The sequence below is a fragment of the Perca fluviatilis genome, chromosome 7 (assembly GCF_010015445.1).
Source record: "Perca fluviatilis chromosome 7, GENO_Pfluv_1.0, whole genome shotgun sequence".
In the NCBI taxonomy this organism is placed as follows: domain Eukaryota; kingdom Metazoa; phylum Chordata; class Actinopteri; order Perciformes; family Percidae; genus Perca; species Perca fluviatilis.
In genome coordinates, this window is record NC_053118.1 from 41,092,577 (window position 1) to 41,111,388 (window position 18,812).

At 41.6% G+C, this 18,812-nt stretch overlaps 1 protein-coding gene across 1 annotated transcript; it reads left to right on the forward strand.

The window, feature by feature from the left end:
• The first annotated feature begins 9,471 nt into the window (after positions 1 to 9,471).
• On the forward strand, positions 9,472 to 11,207 carry LOC120562401 (ribonuclease pancreatic-like). Its single transcript, XM_039806128.1, has 3 exons — positions 9,472 to 9,576; positions 10,055 to 10,129; positions 10,671 to 11,207. The coding sequence occupies exon 3, from the start codon at positions 10,677 to 10,679 to the stop codon at positions 11,124 to 11,126; it is 450 nt and encodes a 149-aa protein (XP_039662062.1). The 5' UTR covers positions 9,472 to 9,576; positions 10,055 to 10,129; positions 10,671 to 10,676; the 3' UTR covers positions 11,127 to 11,207.
• The last annotated feature ends 7,605 nt before the right edge of the window (positions 11,208 to 18,812 follow it).

The window sequence follows — 18,812 nt, forward strand, 5'->3', positions numbered from 1 at the left end:
AACACACACATATACACACACACACACACACACACACAAGACAGTTGTAAAAAGACAGAAAGTCTTAATCTTTTAAAATGTCTGGCATCGTAGCTAAACTTCAGCACAGCCGAGAGAAATCGCAGAAGATAGGATCCAACTCTCAGGCGGCCAAATACCTCAACCAGGACTTTGAATTGTTGAGAAAAAGCTGTCTGGAGAGAGGACAGCTGTTTCAGGGTGGCTGCTTTGAGGCTCTGCCCTCATCCTTAGGCTTCAAAGAACTTGGACCAAAGTCCTACAACGTTCGGGACATCACTTAGAAAAGACATAAGGTGGGTACAATAAGTAGATGGAAACAAACACCAAAAGATTCAACAGTCTCACTCTCTACTCGTCTACATGTCTGATGCATGGTCAAGGACCCCTGGCGTTAAGTTCCAACTTTTGCTTTGTTGTTCGACGTGGGAGTCCGTCAACGGTGATGCCGTCACTTTATGCGACTACTGACTCTATAAATAAGGACATTAAATGTCTGAAGTAGACACTAAATGTCTGATGATGTCACACTTTATGTGACACATAATCTCACAGAGACATTTCATGATGTCAAATTACTGTGACTCAGTCAATGACACTATTAGTGATGTCACTAGTGATATAACTAAGTTTTTGTTGACAAGGATTTGTGACTTCATCACTGACATCACTGACTCGTTACCTCACCCCATTTGAAGGCAGCATGTTACATCATCAATGACATCATGGTACGTTGTCTCTGTGACATCATCAGTGACATCACAAAACCTAGCCTTGAAAGTTTATAATTATTATAAATATATATATATATATATATATATATATATATTTTTAGCTCGTAAGTTAAGACTTCAAGTCACGACTCATGACTTGGTAACATTCCAGGCAACGTCACCACAAACCCTTCTAGTTAGCGTTAGACATATTTTGGGCTTCATTTAATAAACATAACCTGTAGTAGTACACAATTGTATGTGTATCGTTTTGATTACAATGTGCGAAATTACTTTACGTTGCCTATTTATGTCTATTTATTTGTATTTCTCAACGCATTACCAGCGCCACACGTCTGTGCACAGCATCAATAGGGCTCTATTGTTGTTAATGTGTGTGTGTGACGCGCAAAAATGTACAATGTAGCACCGATTGGTAGTATGATCGGTTGGTGGTACAGTTGTTGACTGCGCTCCAGGGCACTTTCACAGGTAGAAGGTTGTGAAAACACGAGTTACGGGTTGCCTGGAATGCAGCATATATATATATATATATATATATATATATTATATATATATATATATATATATATAAATAATTCCATACAAAAACCAGGGAAAGCCCATGTTACAGGGCTGATTTAATAAGCTAAGTTAGCTGTGTCTTCAAGTTCAGACTTGTTTGGTCGGTTAAGGAATTTAGTGAAGCTTCTCCAGTGCGGGTCTGGCTCCCACAAAGTTAGTGCCAGAGTCAGAAATGTGAAATGTTGTCCCTGTGTCCTTTGGAAGTTGAACAAGAGTAGGACTTGACAATCATTGTACAAGAAGGTGAACGTTAGCACGCTCCAAAATATAGCAAACTCACTGCCGCTATAACAAAATAAAGCAAATTGTAAATGCACTGCAACAATGATGAGGAAAACATATATGTAATTTATTTGACGACAAAGTCCTAATAATATCAACTTACCCGTAGGAACGTCAAGTAGTTTCTGCCAACTGTCTCTGAAACATTTGACAAGGGTTTGAGTCAGATCACTGAGACTTACCACCATCTACTGGAGAGTGCTGGGATTTAGAGACACACCAACATCTACTGGAGTGCTGGGATTTAGAGACATTACCACCTTCTACTGGAGAGTGCTGGGATTTAGAGACATCACCACCATCTACCGGGAGTGCTGGGATTTAGAGACATTACCAACCTCTACTGGAGAGTGCTGGGATTTAGAGACATCACCACCATCTACTGGAGAGTGCTGGGATTTAGAGACATTACCACCATCTACTGGAGAGTGCTGGGATTTAGAGACTTTACCACCATCTACTGGAGAGTGCTGGGATTTAGAGACATTACCACCATCTACTGGAGAGTGCTGGGATTTAGAGACATCACCACCATCTACTGGAGAGTGCTGGGATTTAGAGACATCACCACCATCTACTGGAGAGTGCTGGGATTTAGAGACTTTATCACCTTCTAATGGAGAGTGCTGGGATTTAGAGACTTTACCACCATCTACTGGAGAGTGCTGGGATTTAGATACATCACCACCATCTACTGGAGAGTGCTGGGATTTAGAGACATTACCACCATCTACTGGAGAGTGCTGGGATTTAGAGACATTACCACCATCTACTGGAGAGTGCTGGGATTTAGAGACTTTATCACCATCTACTGGAGAGTGCTGGGATTTAGAGACATTACCACCATCTACTGGAGAGTGCTGGGATTTAGAGACATTACCACCATCTACTGGAGAGTGCTGGGATTTAGAGACTTTATCACCTTCTAATGGAGAGTGCTGGGATTTAGATACATTACCACCATCTACTGGAGAGTGCTGGGATTTAGAGACATTACCACCATCTACTGGAGAGTGCTGGGATTTAGAGACATTACCACCATCTACTGGAGAGTGCTGGGATTTAGAGACATCACCACCATCTACTGGAGAGTGCTGGGATTTAGAGACTTTACCACCATCTACTGGAGAGTGCTGGGATTTAGAGACTTTATCACCATCTACTGGAGAGTGCTGGGATTTAGAGACATCACCACCATCTACTGGAGAGTGCTGGGATTTAGAGACATTACCACCATCTACTGGAGAGTGCTGGGATTTAGAGACATCACCACCATCTACTGGAGAGTGCTGGGATTTAGAGACATCACCACCATCTACTGGAGAGTGCTGGGATTTAGAGACTTTACCACCATCTACTGGAGAGTGCTGGGATTTAGAGACATTACCGCCATCTACTGGAGAGTGCTGGGATTTAGAGACATTACCGCCATCTACTGGAGAGTGCTGGGATTTAGAGACATTACCGCCATCTACTGGAGAGTGCTGGAATTTAGGGACTTTACAGCCATCTACTGGAGAGTGCTGGGATCGTCTCTTGAGACCCAAATTGTTTGTGACAACAACGGAAAAACTCAAAAGTACCCACACAAATAGAAAAAGATTTGCAAATATATTTACATTGTTGTACATTGTACAAGTTAATTTACAAATGATGAAATACGAGTTACAAATTAGACGCACGAACACAGATACACATTTGCACATTTAAATACTTATTTCATTGATTAAAGATGAACTGAACTGAACTGAAATAATCAGCGTTTATAATGTGTTGGTTATGACAAATAAAAAATTACACTAAAATTTTAATTAAAAAAAATCAATATAGCTTTTTTTAAGCAACACAAAAATTACATTTGTTAGTATTAGAACACTGATAATTTCGATGATGTCACTGGCATGGTAGGACCTGCGAAGGTATATAGGCAGCATATTATCTCACAGCATATATCTCACTCACATTGCTCGGTGTCTTCATCCGGAAATGTGTTGCTTTTCCATTCCTATCCGTGTTTCCTCTAGGAGATACTACAAACCACGCACTAGCTTGCAACATTTCTGCAACCCCTCCTCTCTTACCTATCCCACCCGTTCCACACACACCCAACACCTTGTTGCAGGTGGCCTATGGAATTGCCAATCTGCCACTCGCAAGACTGAGTTCATCTCTGGCCTTGCCAACCTGAAATCCCTTGACTTCCTTGCTCTCACTGAGACCTGGATTACACCAACCAACACATCCACCCCTGCTGCTCTCTCTTCTGGCTACTCTTTCACCCACACACCCAGACCCACTGGGAGAGGTGGTGGGACAGGCCTACTCATTAACCCCAAGTGGAGATTTTCTCTCTACCCACTGCCACAGTTTACTCCACTCTCTTTTGAACTTCATACTGTCACCATAACACATCCGGTACAACTAGTAATCATTGTTATTTACCACCCACCAGGGCTCCTCGGGGGAGTTTCTGAAGGAGCTGGATGTCCTTCTTTCAAACATCCCTGAAACTGGTCCCCACTGGTACTTCTGGGCAACTTCAACATCCAGACAGAGAAGTCGGCGCGCCTTTCTTCACCTTTCTTCTCTTCTTTTGCCCTGTCTCTCTCCTTCACCACCCACTCACAAAGCTGGTAACCACCTAGATCTCATATTCACCAAAAACTGCTCTACATCAAACCTCACTGTTACTCCACTCCATACCTCAGACCATTTCTTCATCTCTTACTCTCTCCCACTCTCCCAAGCTCACAACCATATCTCAAGAGACACCGTACCTGTCCGCCGTAATATTCGTTCGCTCTCTCCTTCTTCTCTGGCGGCATGTTCTCTATCTACCCTCCCTCCATCTGACTCTTTCTTACTCATGCCTCCTAATGCTGCCACAGACACTCTACTCTCTACTCTATCCTCCTCTCTTGACTCTCTCTGCCCTCTTACTTCACGACCGGCTCGTAAGTCCTCCCCAGCGCCGTGGTTATCTGACTCGGTACGTGCTGAAAGATCAACTATACGGGCGGCGGAAAGGAAATGGTGGAAATCTAAACACCCAGATGATCTGCTTACCTATCAGTCTCTTCTTTCCTCCTTCGCTGCCTCCATTTCTGCAGCAAAAAGCTCTTTTTATCAAACTAAAATTGAATCCTCTTTCTCAAACCCTTTTTTCCATCTTCTCTAACATGCTAGATTCCCCCAGTCCACCTCCTCCCTCCTCCCTCCTACCAACCCACTTTGTCAACTACTTTGTAAAAAAGATAGATGACATACGCTCTTCCTTCTCCACCACACCTCCTGAAATTACCTTACCATCTATCACATCCAGTACTCTTTCCTCTTTCACCCCTCTATCTCCAAATCAAATTCTTACTTTGATTACCTCTGCCCGTCCAACCACCTGCCCCCTGGATCCTATCCCTTCTCACCTTCTCCAGTCCATTGCACCTGACCTTCTTCCTTTCCTCACTCATCTCATTAACATCTCCTTGTCAACTGGCTGTTTCCCCAATGCCCTTAAAGAGGCAAGAGTGACCCCACTACTCAAAAAACCAACACTTGACTCCTCTGATGTCAATAACTATAGACCCGTCTCCCTTCTTCCATTTCTATCTAAGACTCTTGAGCGTGCCATTCATAATCAACTCTCTACCTATCTCCACCAGAACAACCTTCTTGATCCCCACCAGTCTGGCTTCAAGGCTGGTCACTCAACAGAAACTGCCCTCCTTGCTGTCACTGAGCAGCTTCACTTTGCTAGAACAACCTCTCTCTCCATCATCATCTTTCTTGACCTTTCTGCTGACACAGTGAACCACCAGATCCTCATTTCGACACTCCAGGATCTGGGTGTCTCAGGCTCTGCGCTCTCTTTGCTGACATCTTACCTGGCAGACCGAACCTACCAGATAACTTGGAGAGGATCTAGCTCAGAACCTTGCCCACTCAAAACTGGGGTTCCCCAGGGATCAGTCCTGGGTCCCCTCCTCTTTTCTCTGTACACCAACTCTCTTGGATCTGTCATCCAGTCGCACGGCTTTTCTTATCACAGCTACGCAGATGACACCCAAATAATTCTTTCCTTTCCTGAGTCTGAAACTCAAGTCGCGGCACGTATCTCGGCCTGTCTGACTGACATCTCTTCTTGGATGTCCGCACACTGAAACTCAACCTTGACAAGACTGAGCTCCTTTTCATTCCAGGGAAGGGCTCTCCTACCCAAGACCTGACTATAATAATTGACAACTCTGTGGTAGTCCCCACCCAGACTGCTAAAACCTGGGTGTGACACTTGACGACCAACTCTCCTTCACTGCTAACATTGCTGCAACCACCCGATCGTGTAGATACATGCTGCATAACATCAGAAGGATACGTCCCCTTCTAACACAGAAGGCGGCTCAGGTTCTGGTTCAGGCTCTAGTCATCTCACGTCTAGACTACTGCAACTCCCTCCTGAGTGGCCTACCTGCATGTGCCATCCGACCTCTGCAGCTCATTCAGAACGCAGCAGCTCGACTTGTCTTCAACCTCCCGAAGTTCTCTCACACTACAGCGCTCCTCCGCTCTCTTCACTGGCTACCAATTGCAGCCCGCATCCGCTTCAAGACACTAGTACTTACATACAGGGCCATGAACGGATCAGCCCCAGCTTACATCCAGGACATGGTCAAACCATATACCCCAACCCGCTCACTTCACTCTGCATCAGCCAAACTGCTTGCTGCCCCCTCACAGCGAGGGAGAACTAATCACTCAACCAAATCCCGACTGTTCACTGTCCTGGCTCCCAAATGGTGGAACGAGCTCCCCATCGACATCAGGATGTCTGACAGCCTACACATCTTCCGCCGAAGGCTAAAAACACATCTCTTCCGACTACACCTCGGATAAAATTAAAAATGTCTCTTTGTAGCTTTGCTTACTTAAAGCTAATGCATTTGCACTTAATACTTGTTGTCTCGAGTTTGTACCTTCAAAGTTGAAAGCACTTAATTGTAAGTCACTTTGGATAAAAGCGTCAGCTAAATGGCATGTAATGTAATGTAATGTAATAATATTAAATACACATGAAAATGAGTAATTTTAATGGCATGGGTTACACATTTGAGCCTGTGAGGGACAAGCCTGTAGTGTCTGACTACCACCACATGGAGGATGATCAGTTTCAGGCTACACCTTCGGATCATTTGGGGGGGAGTGACCTTCTTATTGTCTATGGGAGTGACTGGTGTGTGTGTGGGCGCTGCCGGAGCATGGACTGCAACTGAATCCATCTGTGATTGGACAAATTCATCCAATGGGATCGCTTGTTAAGTTACCTGCACGCAAAATGTTAAAACCAAAATAAATAAAGTTTGAAAAAAGAAAAAAAAGTTTGCTCCCCGTAGGAGAGTCACCCCAGGTTGACCATAGATGCACGGAGGATTCACCAGTTTTGACGCGGCAGATTTTTTTCCTTGTGGTCGTTGATGGATATTGCACAAATGGATACTACACAGATACCTCTTACTAAGGAACTAGCAGCTTTTTCTGCGAGTTGAACTCCCTCTGCATCAACGATTTGCCCTGAGGCGGTGAACATCAGCTAGCATCAGGATGAGTAGAAAGGGACATTGGAGTCTGTTTACAGACCTGCTGTGGTTTAGCTAGCAGCTAGTAACGCATTATTATTGATCTGTGATATCATCGTAGTCAGGATGTATTCATACAGTCTATGGTCGGAGTGCTAGCTTGTGGAGTTTGACATAAGTGTTTCCAACATGTTTAGCTGCTAGCCCTTTCCCTAGGTTGGAGCGTGTGGTATCTAGCTTGGTTTTGTGACCCACTTTCAATGAATGGCCAGTGTGTCAGTCTCAGTTTTGTTGAACGCTATAAAGCCTACATGTTAGGCTTTATTTGTGCGTGTAAGTGAATATGTACGTGTTTTGTGTATGTGACAACAACGTTACATCCAGCCCTTTGCCTAGTAGACTAGCTAGCGTGCTGGATAACAGCTAAACATCCCTCTCTGTCCTCTGCCTGATGGGAGCGTTTCAGCGCCCTGTCTCTGCGGCAGATAGCATCGCTGGTGTTGGTACTTGCCGCTGGTCTATCGGTCGGCCCTGTACTGTAGTCTGAAAAGTCGATCATTGAGGGTATGGCCTCAGGTTTCAGTCTGTTGGACTTAACCCTCACCAGTGACCCTGTTGTATCAAAAGTACAGCTCTCTAAATAGTCTGTCGCTAAAAAATGCTGGCTAAATCCAGGGGCTGTTGGAGGGCTAGCCAGTTTTAAGGCAGCTAGCCATGAGTTTAGGACTGGTTTCCTTGTCAAAGGTAGCCTGTGGAAATGTATTGTAACCCCAGCTGCCTTAGCCCCCATTACTGCAGCCAGGGGTAATACAGTATGAACCCCCCTAAACCTGTTGGTTGCCGTTTCCTCAGCCATGTCCGTTAGCCTCTGACTGTTTACATTCCACGGCTGCTTACCATGCCAGTGACGTAGCTGGTTGTGGAATTTCAACATGGCGGCGCCCATTTAACAACAACAACACTTTCAATGTACCATTTCATCCCTTTTAACAAATTCAGCCATTTTAATCATTGTACCAACGAGAAGAAATAAAATACATCTGTTATATCACCTTTACTCAAATTCCAGTTCAGTTCATCTTTAAAGGTGCTGTAGGTAGGATTGTGAAGATCCAGGACTTAGCCAAAAATGTTTAACATTGACAACTTCTCAGTCCCTCCCCCCTTTCTGTTAAAGCCCAGAACGGTCTCATAAGCCACAGGAGCAGGATTTGTTTTTGTTATTACCTGCTTCATGTAGCACCTTTAACACTAAAATAAGTACGAAGTAAAATGAACTGTTTACCATTCATTAATAGTGCTCTCTCTGGACTTTGTGAGAGAAGAAGAAACTCTGGCTGCAAAGTTTATAAATCAGCATATCAACAAGGGGATGAACAATAACGGTTGCACCAAGGTGATGAAAGTGTGTGCTGTTGTGTGTCCCTGTGTGTGTAACAAACATAGTGTGCGCGCACTGTGCACGAGCCTAGGAGCATTTTACTAATGCTCTGTTAAAATAACGTTATTGACTTTAGACCAGGTTTTTGTTGGTCAATGGCGTGATCACTTCCCGCTGCCTCAAGATAGTAATAGTCCCAGAATGCACCTGAACACACCTCCCTGTAAGACCAGCACGCCCAGAATGCACCTGAACACACCTCCCTGTAAGACCAGCACGCCCATAGGTCCACAGATGGGCGCATTTGTGTCAGGCTTTGGGCGCCCCGGGTGCGGATAGGGCCCCTTGTGTTTGTTATCTCAGAAGAAGCAGAGCACCCTTTAACATTGTTGTCTACAGACTGAAGGATTGTACTGTCAGTCCTTGTGAGTATGATGCTGCAGGTTCTAACAGGTACATTGTAGTCACATGTGATGTTAAAGGAGATCCTGTTCACTTTGATAGGTTTCTGTCTTATTAACCAGCTGATGAATCAGTGGATCTTCTGTCTCTTGTTGAATAAAACACATCTGACAGTTTACTCTGTTTTTTAATGCAGTCCTCTTTAATTACTGAGATATCCATGTTTGTAGTCTCTTACAGCCAGACCGTCCTCCAAACCTTCCTCCACAGCGCTGTGGAAGAAGGTCTGGCTAGTCCACACATATGCAAATAAGCCAAATAACCCAAAATGTTTAACAATTGTATTAACACCACAGACAAAAACACCCTGGACCAGTTACAATCTTACCATTTCTGGCAGGTGTTATTGCAGCATGGTCAGCGGTTTTCGGCTGGCTCAGCGAAGCTCGGCTACCATCACAGAAGTCTGTGTTGTTAACAAACCAAAATGTCATCTTATTGTGAAAATCTGCTCCAGTTGCAGCTCTTCCTACCTGCTTCCTCAAGGTGTAGCTGTCATTCTTACCAGGAAACCAGTTACCTTTCCCTCCAGGCATCGAGTCAACTCTATGGACCGTCTGAAGAAACTGTAAGTTGATTGTTTGAAATCCTTTTTTTACATTTAAATGTCCTTTCAGAGGCTGTTACAGTTTAGTTCAGCCAACAGTCATTATTTAGCTTTATATTTTTTTTTCGACATTTAAACGCCATCATATAAAAGCTGTTAGAGACTTTTTCACACTTCACTGATGGTCAAAGGTAACCACAGGAAATCAAGAAGGAAAGTTAAGATGTGGTTTTCACACTTTGTTCTGATGCAGACGCTGACTAACGTAGGTACTAGGTAACTGATGACCTCCAAGAACAGACCAACATTAAAAAATACTTGTGTTAATATCACAACGTTGTCAGTTTACAGTTAGGATGTCCTAATGTTTGCATGCACTTTTGAATGTGTGTGTGTCTCTCTCTCTCTCTCTATGTGTGTGTGTGTGTGTGTGTGTTTATGTGTGTGTGTGTGTGTGTCTGTGTGTTTAACCCCACAAACCTGATTTTTTGATCATCAGTTGCAGCCCATCCTTCCTGCTTCCTCAAGGTGTGTCTGTCATTCATACCAGGAAACCAGTTACCTTTCCCTCCAGGTGAGTCAACACTTTGGACCGTTTGAAGAAACTGTAAGTTGATTGTTTGAAATCCTTTATTTTTTTTTACATTGGAATGTCCTTTCAGAGACCGTTACAGTTTAGTTCAGCCAACAGTCATTGTTTAGATTTTTGTTTTTCTTCAACATTTAAACGCCTGTGTGTGTGTGTGCATGTGTGTGTGTATGTATGTGTGTGTGTGTGTGTGTGTGTGTGTGTGTGTGTGTGTGTGTGTGTGTGTGTGTGTGTGTGTGTGTGTGTACATAGTATGAATCTGCAGCATTCTCTAACAGCTTTTATATGATAATGTAAAGAGATGTTAGATATGTCAGAGTAAAGTCTCTAACAGCTTTTATATGATAATATAAAGAGATGTTAGATATGTCAGAGTAAAGTCTCTAACAGCTTTTATATGATAATATAAAGAGATGTTAGATATGTCAGAGTAAAGTCTCTAACAGCTTTTATATGATAATATAAAGAGATGTTAGATATGTCAGAGTAAAGTCTCTAACAGCTTTTATAACTCTGTGTTCTCCAGATCAACATGAAGATCTCTATCTTTGCTGGTGTTCTGCTGATCTCTGCTGCCGTGCTCTCTGTGGACGGACAAAGTTGGGCTCAGTTTCAAAATAAGCATATCAACCCTGGGATGACTGCTGGCCAATGTACCCAGGTGATAGCAGCCAGAAAAATCGTGAACCCACCCACACTCAATAACCCAAAAATCAGCTGTAAGGGTATCAATACCTTCATCAGCACACAGGATGTGAATGCGGTCCCAGACATCTGTGCTAAGGGAGGAGGAGACCCATATGGCACCAAGGGTATGACAATCAGCAAAGCTAGTTTCCCAATTGTTGACTGTAACCTGGTGAAGCAGAATCCACCTGCTGTTCCCTACAACTGTCGGTATGGTAACGGTGTTCCTTCTACCAAGAAAATTATAGTCAGATGTGAAAACGGTAAACCTGTTCATTTTCATGGAAGTAAGTAATCTGTTACTACCTGATGAATCAGAGTAATCTGTTACTACCTGATGAATCAGAGTAATCTGTTACTACCTGATGAACCAGAGTAATCTGTTACTACCTGATGAATCAGAGTAATCTGTTACTACCTGATGAATCAGAGTAATCCGTTAATACCTGATGAATCAGAGTAATCTATTACTACCTGATGAATCAGAGTATTCCGTTACTACCTGATGAATCAGAGTAATCTATTACTACCTGATGAATCAGAGTAACTTACGTCTCCTGTTGAATAAAACACATGTTGACAGTTTAACTCTGGGTCTGTTTTTAATGCCGTCATTTTCACTCATTCATAAAGAAGATCACAGATCAACATAATAATAATATATTATTTGTAAAGCACCTTTCACACCTTGATTACTGCTCTGTGGTTTGGTTCAACAACAACTATTAATAAACTACAAGTGATTCAGAATAAAGCTGCATGTGTATCTCTCTCATGTGGGTTTGGATCAGATGTTGATAAAATGCATGAAAGGCTCTCATGGTGTAAAGTTTAAAATAGATTTGTGTATTCACTAATGTTTTTTTACATAACATTATAATAAAAAAACACCTTTTACTTTATTAACAAAACTATCCTTTAGTACTGATACACATCATTATCCAACGAGGCATGCAGTTGGAGGTAGTTTTATTTTACCCAAAGTGAAAACCAAAACAATTCAAAGTTCAGTTAGGTCCAGAGCAATGTGGGAATGGAACTGTGAGAGTGAGTCTGTTACAGGACTTTTTGTAATATGTTATCTCTTAAAATAGATTGATTTGGAGTAGCATAATGTCTTTTTTTAAATTAACTGCGTTAACTGTAAAATTATATACGATTTGTATTTTCAAATGTTGTGCAATGTGAAGTAATATCTGTGTGTGTATGGTGTGTACTGTGAAGTAATATCTGTGTGTATGGTGTGTCTCTCTAGGGCCTATTTAGATAATATACATTTTTGTGTCTCTCTAGGGCAAAATAGAAAGCCACTTGCTCCCCCCGGTGTCGGCATCAGGTCATAGCAGGTTTAAAAAAAAACGCTACTACTTTCCTCTGAGATAATTAGTGAAGCATTTCTTGAAAAATAGCCCTGCTGAGTGTCTTGTAACAAGTATATATATATATATATATAAATTCAGAAGCAAACACATCATGTTATGTTTGATTAAGTTTACAGCAGAGTAGGAGCTTTGGTTCCCCCATCGGATTGATTTATGCCATTTATGAATCCACATCACAGACCGTATATTGTAACTGATAATTGAAGTCCTGAGATTGTGCAGGGTAGGGTGAGCAATCGCTCGGATATATTTCTGATGGTAAGGAAATGAGTGTGGTCATTGAGGATTAATGAAATTGGCTGATGTTTTGCAGGTAAATATATTTTTAATTATTTACAAGGGAATCATAACAATAAAAAGCACACACATTGCATCACAACACAAATAACACATTTGCCTTTAAAACATGGCTCCACTTGCAAGCAGATATGGCTACAGTATCCGGGATAGTCATTTTCAGAAAAGAACCCCCCGGAGGTGTCCTCTCCGTCCGCATCCTGTGTATTCGTCACAGTCTTTGAAGAGAGAGAAGCACTCAACGCAGCAGGAGATCTGATAAGGTATTCTATAGTTTCTCTTAAACTCCTCTGAAAATGCATTCCAGTTCACCACACCTGATGACAAAAGAACAGAAAGGTCAGAAAATACTGAAATGTTTTGGGCTGTGTTTTAGAAGTATAGAGTATCTCATAATATTGTTTGTCACTGGATTACCAGTGAAATGCTTGCAGGAGAAAAAAAGCTGTTAAGTTTGGCTGCAATGCTTTATTATAATTTTTAAGACGGACGCCTGTCTCGCAAAGCCTTCGTATTGACCTCGCCGCAATATAAGAATGGGCAAGCCAGCATGTCATCTAAAATAAAGGAAGGAGGGCAGAAGGAAAGAAACTCTTACTTACTGTCAAGCCAGAGGAAGTGTGCTTCCTTCCGAAATGACTCCTCTCTCACTATCCTCCACAAACGTGGACATGTGAGAGCCAGGGAATGAGTAGCTGGGTCTCCGTCATGCAGCACCACAAGCAAAAACATAGTTCTCAAAATTTCCATAGGCAGCTGTGAACATAAAACATGGGTATGCATGTCAAAACTGCATGGAAATTCAGATGTTTCAGGATGTTTTTTCTAAACAACAAATTGGTAAAAGAATGAGACAAAGTTAAAAACAGAAGTATTGAATATACATACATTATATGCAATCGCATATATATCGCCCCATGTTGGTTGATCCTGCAGCGGCCCGGCTTCGAGTTCGACCTGCGGCCATCGTGTATTTAAAGTAGGCATACCTGTGATTACGAGCTCTTCCATTTTCCACAGGATAAAGGAATTCTGCAAGAGATAGAGCTGGTTGTTGTGGGGCAGTGATAGGTGGAGGTGGCTGTGATGCGTCCCCAGACTGATGTCTTCTAAAGGATGTGGGGACAGGTGGGGCTGCGACATTTGGGGGAGGGGGGTGTAGCCTCCCCAGCTGAAAGATGGTCTTCATGGTTGGGTAGTTTATTCACTCTCTATGCAGAAATCAACCTAAATTAAAAGCCTAATACAATATTAAATTAAATATTAAATGATTCTCCTTTGAACCTTCTGTCACATCCAATATACCGTAGTAATTGCATTTCTATCTCTCAAGCTACACAGTTTCATGTCGCTAAACAGGCTCATTAGCGTGGTAATTAACTGCAGGCTATGTTGACATGCTAGCTTTACTTGCACATACTCATCTCCAAGTCCGTAAAACTCTTAAACGGTATATCATAAAGTGACTGACAATACAAATGATATTAGAGTAAACACTGACAAACCTTGTTCCTTTATCAGCCAGATGATAAACAAGATAAGCATACACCATGCTTTATTTTGCAGAGGATCAGCAGCACATGTTGCCCGCGGCCTCAGCCAGCTTATAATACTTCTGGTTTCAATCTTTTCAAAATAAAAGCACTAGCTAGCAAGTTAGCTAGCTTTAGGTAATCAAAATGACTCTGTTCTCTGGCAGATTCTTCTGTGATTAACTTATGTTAGAGCTAACATAACAACCCGTTCTCATTCCGAACTTGTAAAATAAGTACGTTTGGTCAGTGTCCTTCAGCGTCTGATGCGACGAAAAAGGCACCCTTCGGCGTATTTGTGTAACGTACTGGGGAGAGCCGCAGTTGGATGAGATTTAGTGAGTGGTATGTAATGGGAAATTGCGCTATTGGTATGGTGGATGGGTAAAACACTGGACTTTCACTCAGAACAGGAGACCTTTCGGGGCGGGTTTTTTTCCTCTCCCGTTCGCGTTTTTTTGAGGCGCCCTTTCCCGTTGTTTTTCTCCTAAACCCATCCTCCCGCGATTCCGTTATTGCGCTTCACCCCGCGGTGTGTTTTACCGGCGTTTGAGGTGTCCTTTCCCCGTTGTTTTTCTCCGACCAAGCGCGTGAAAAGGGACGAAAAAGGGACGGCAATAGTGGCGACCAAGCATGTTTACATGAGACGCTAAAGGAGACTTTTAACGTCAAATAAGAACGAGAAAGGCTCCTGACCGAACGTCCTTATTTTACGAGTTGGGTGTGAGAATGTGTTGGACATAACAGCCAAGCTAGCTCTAAGTGACCCACATATTATTTATTTATTTATTTCACAATTTATTTTCACATTTAATAATCCATAGCAGTTTCCAATGTTTTTATTTTGAAAAGATCGAAACCGGAAGTATATAGTTGTTCCCACAAGCAGGCAAAGTGAGCAGATCATACAAGCAAAACGTTTTATGTTTAACTCGTTTAGCACCAGAGGCCTGTACTACGAAGCAAGATCAACATGTCCTGGATCTCTTTCAGTAATCCGGCTTTACCTAACCTAACAACCGCGGTGCAGCATAACCTGTATCACGACGCTGGTTATAACCTAGTTCAGTCAACTCAGGGTTTCCCGATCCAGCGAAAAAAAAAAAAAAACAATACAGTCGCTGCTTCTAAAACTAAAACAAAAGGAAAGAAGCTGGCAAAAAAATAGCCGACGCTGTAGATGCGTAAATCACTTAATCACTCTTATCAATATCACTTCCTCATCAGTCAGGCACAATATGTGACCATATTTACACTTGTGCTTTCCATAAACTGTCGTTGCTATAGCCTATTATTTCAGCTGCAACCCTGGCAGTGGGAAGCAATCGTGAGAGCAAATAAAAAATATATAAAAAACATAATTCAAACCGATAATAGCGTTGGCGACACACGGCTCAAGAAGCTATCCGTATATGCCGATATGTAATTCCCTCCCATTAATATATATATATATATATATATATATATATATATATATATATATATATATATACCCATTAACATTCCCTTATGAAATAGGCTATATAGCCTATTTCATAAAAATACCCATAAGGGAATGTTAACGGTTGTCAGTCTCCAAATGTTTTCACTTTTATGAGCGCACCTCTCTCTCCTCACACCGAGCTCCACCTGATCTTCTAAAGAACGGTGACGCCGTTATCAATCAACCTATTGATTGGTCAGTAGGCGGTGCTTTAACACTGAGTATTGATTGGTCAGTAGGCGGTGCTTTATAACACTGAGTATTGATTGGTCAGTAGGCGTGCTATACGCACTGAGTATTGATTGGTCAGTAGGCGGGGCTTTAACACTGAGTATTGATTGGTCAGTAGGCGGTGCTTTAACACTGAGTATTGATTGGTCAGTAGGTGGTGCTTTTACACCGGTTGATCTCTGATCTCCAACTTAACCTGCTCCCGACCAGGTTAGGCGTTCAGCATGAGTTACCACGACGATTGAACCCGATAACAAGTGATCCACCTTCGTAGTACAGAAAATCCTGGGTTGAGCCTTAAGTTAGCTCGTTAACGTCAAATCCTACTTCGTAGTACAGGCCTCTGGTTGGTAAGGGCATAATGTTGGTCATTGTTTCCTCTAATATTGTTTGTATTTTCGGTCACTTTATGATATGCTGTTTAAGAGTTTTAAGGACTTGGAGATGAGTATAAAATAAAAAAGATGGATATATTTAAACTAAAAGTATTTCGTTTTCCTTGTTTTCTCAGCTCTTTCAGTGGTTAGATGCCGTGTGTTCAAGGCATGTTTGAAAGTGCAAAGGAAAAATGAAGTCTTGGTGAACCATTAGTTAAAGAGAGCCAGACCATCTTTCAGCCAGGGAGGCTACACTATGATAATGATTATTTATAGTTCATAGTATACTGTGATTTATATAAACAAACATGTGAATGCTGTGATTGCTGGCTGTCAGATGCATCAATGCATTAATATTCTGGACACAATCTAGATAATGGATAATCATGATCGTCAAGGTAGCTCACCACTCACTAGGTAGAGTGTGTACCATTAAGGCTGCCCTATCAAGTTTTGTTGTCATTTGAGTGTACAATATGTGTAAAGATTTGACGGTGATCTAGTTAACGATCAATTCTTGCATCCGTAGCTTTTGCATGCATTTAAAAGAAATTGATATATCCCACTTGGTTTGTTAGGTTTCAAGAGAGGAAAACTATCCAGAAGACATGACAGTGAAGATGACAAGAGCGGGAAAATATCCAGTGTAATCTCCATACAGGACTTAAACTGTTATTGAGTCTTCAGTGGAAAGAAAGATGAGAACTGACTGAGTAAAACTCAGAATCAAATGAAAACCTTGTTTACATTTTGAATATGTGTGCATAACAGAAGGTTGTCATGAAGATTTGATTTCACATTGACAGTGTTTCACTAATGTTTAAAAGCTGTGTTAATGTTTAAGTCAAAGAGTACTAATAAACTGTGAATCATTGTTTAGTTATGTTTATTCAGAACTGTTATGCATTTATCAAGTGTTAGTTAAGGTGCATATGTTCTTAACTTTACAATAAGTCTATCAAAGAGCATTAACACCTGTTTAGTTATGGTTTAGTAATGCTTATTCCGTATTGTTATACAGTAATTAAGTATTAGTTAAGGTGCATATGTTCTCAACTTTACATAAGTCTTCCACAGAGCATTGATAATTGTTTAGTTATGGTTTAGTAAGGCTTATTCAGTATTGTTACACATTAATTAAGTGTTAGTTATGGTGCATATGTTCTCAACTTTTCAATAAGTCTACCAAAAACCATTAATAACTGTTTAGTTAAGGTTTATTCAGTATTGTTATACATTAATGAAGTGAACATTTAACATTAAGTAATGCTTAATATAGCATGCACAATAATTCATATAGGTTTGGCTTTAAGTTAATGTCTACATGAAGACAAAGGAAGAAGCAAACCTCTGCATGGAGACTATGGAGTCTTTTAACTGATCTCACCCTCTACCAAAAGTAAGTCATATGTTGGAGGATGGACAAATATAGTGGACAAAGGTATGTGCACAACCATAACCCGTAAATAAAGAATAAAAAGTTTTCTCATAATGACATGGCTTGGCCGTGAACCTTAACCCTTTAGGGGACGGGTTTTATTTTTCCAAATACTAGATTTTGACACCAAAATTTCAGAAGGCTCTGGCTTGAAAGTGGTTTGAGATAGAGACAAAGTGTAAATGAAACAAATATTGAGAATGACCTAACGTTTATGTGGGGAGTACATTCTCCCATCTAATTTGCATATTATGACATCATATGGCGGCAGCCATATTGGCTTATATAATTTCCATGAAATACCTGATATTTTGAAAGAGAGTTGAAGTTATTTCATCAGATTTACCCCCACCCCCCCTCCATCCATTTGTTATGTTGTCCACATATCAAATGAACAGGGAAAAAGTAAATTGTAAGCCAACAGTCGTAAACTAGAACTATTACTACACCACAAAACTCATGTAAACAGTAGGCGTTTTTTTTAATTAGTTTTTTTGCATTGAAGCATGATGTATTTCTGAGCTAAGGTCTAAGTAGTGGAGTGGTGTGTGTCTCTTCTCTGCTCTGACGGCAGGCTGGGACTGCTGCACGAGACTACTGAGAGACTGACTGCCTGTGGCCTTATGGCTGCCAGTGCTGCACATCTTAATATTCTGAATGTGAACGGCCAAATGGTGATGAGACGCTTTACATTTTCCTTGTGGGACAGAGTTATCTCCTTTCCTTTCATAAAGGATGGTCCAATGTATCCTATGCTAAAGGAGGTAACACAGGAAGCATTGATGAACCTTTCCTTACCACTTTGACAATTCCAGCAGCTCTTACCACGGCAGCAGCTTTACCTGACTATTGGACCGCAGCCTCGGTTTAACGAGCGACTATGATAATTGGCGACTTTCAGTCAAATATGTCTGTGGTTGTCGTAGTGACGGCAGCTGAAAAAAGGAAGAGAACACGTAGCTGTCATCATGAATACCCCTTTAAGTTTATTATGAAAATGTTAAAACATAGGGTTACCACAGACACACACACACACAGAGAGACACACACACACACAAAGAAATGTGTTTGTTTGAGGATGAGTTGAGGATTGAGCCACCAGGGGCCTGTTTCACAAAACCAGGATAAGGGATTAAGCCGGGATTTCCCAGTTATCCTGGATGAATTAAGCCTTGATTCGGTTTCACGAAAGCGGAGGCACATAAATCACCATGGAGATTTATTCTGTACAGCTAGCCTGC

Bases quoted from the DNA above. Each gene is read 5' to 3' on its own strand.
- LOC120562401 (XM_039806128.1), top strand. From the start codon at position 10,677: ATGAAGATCTCTATCTTTGCTGGTGTTCTGCTGATCTCTGCTGCCGTG.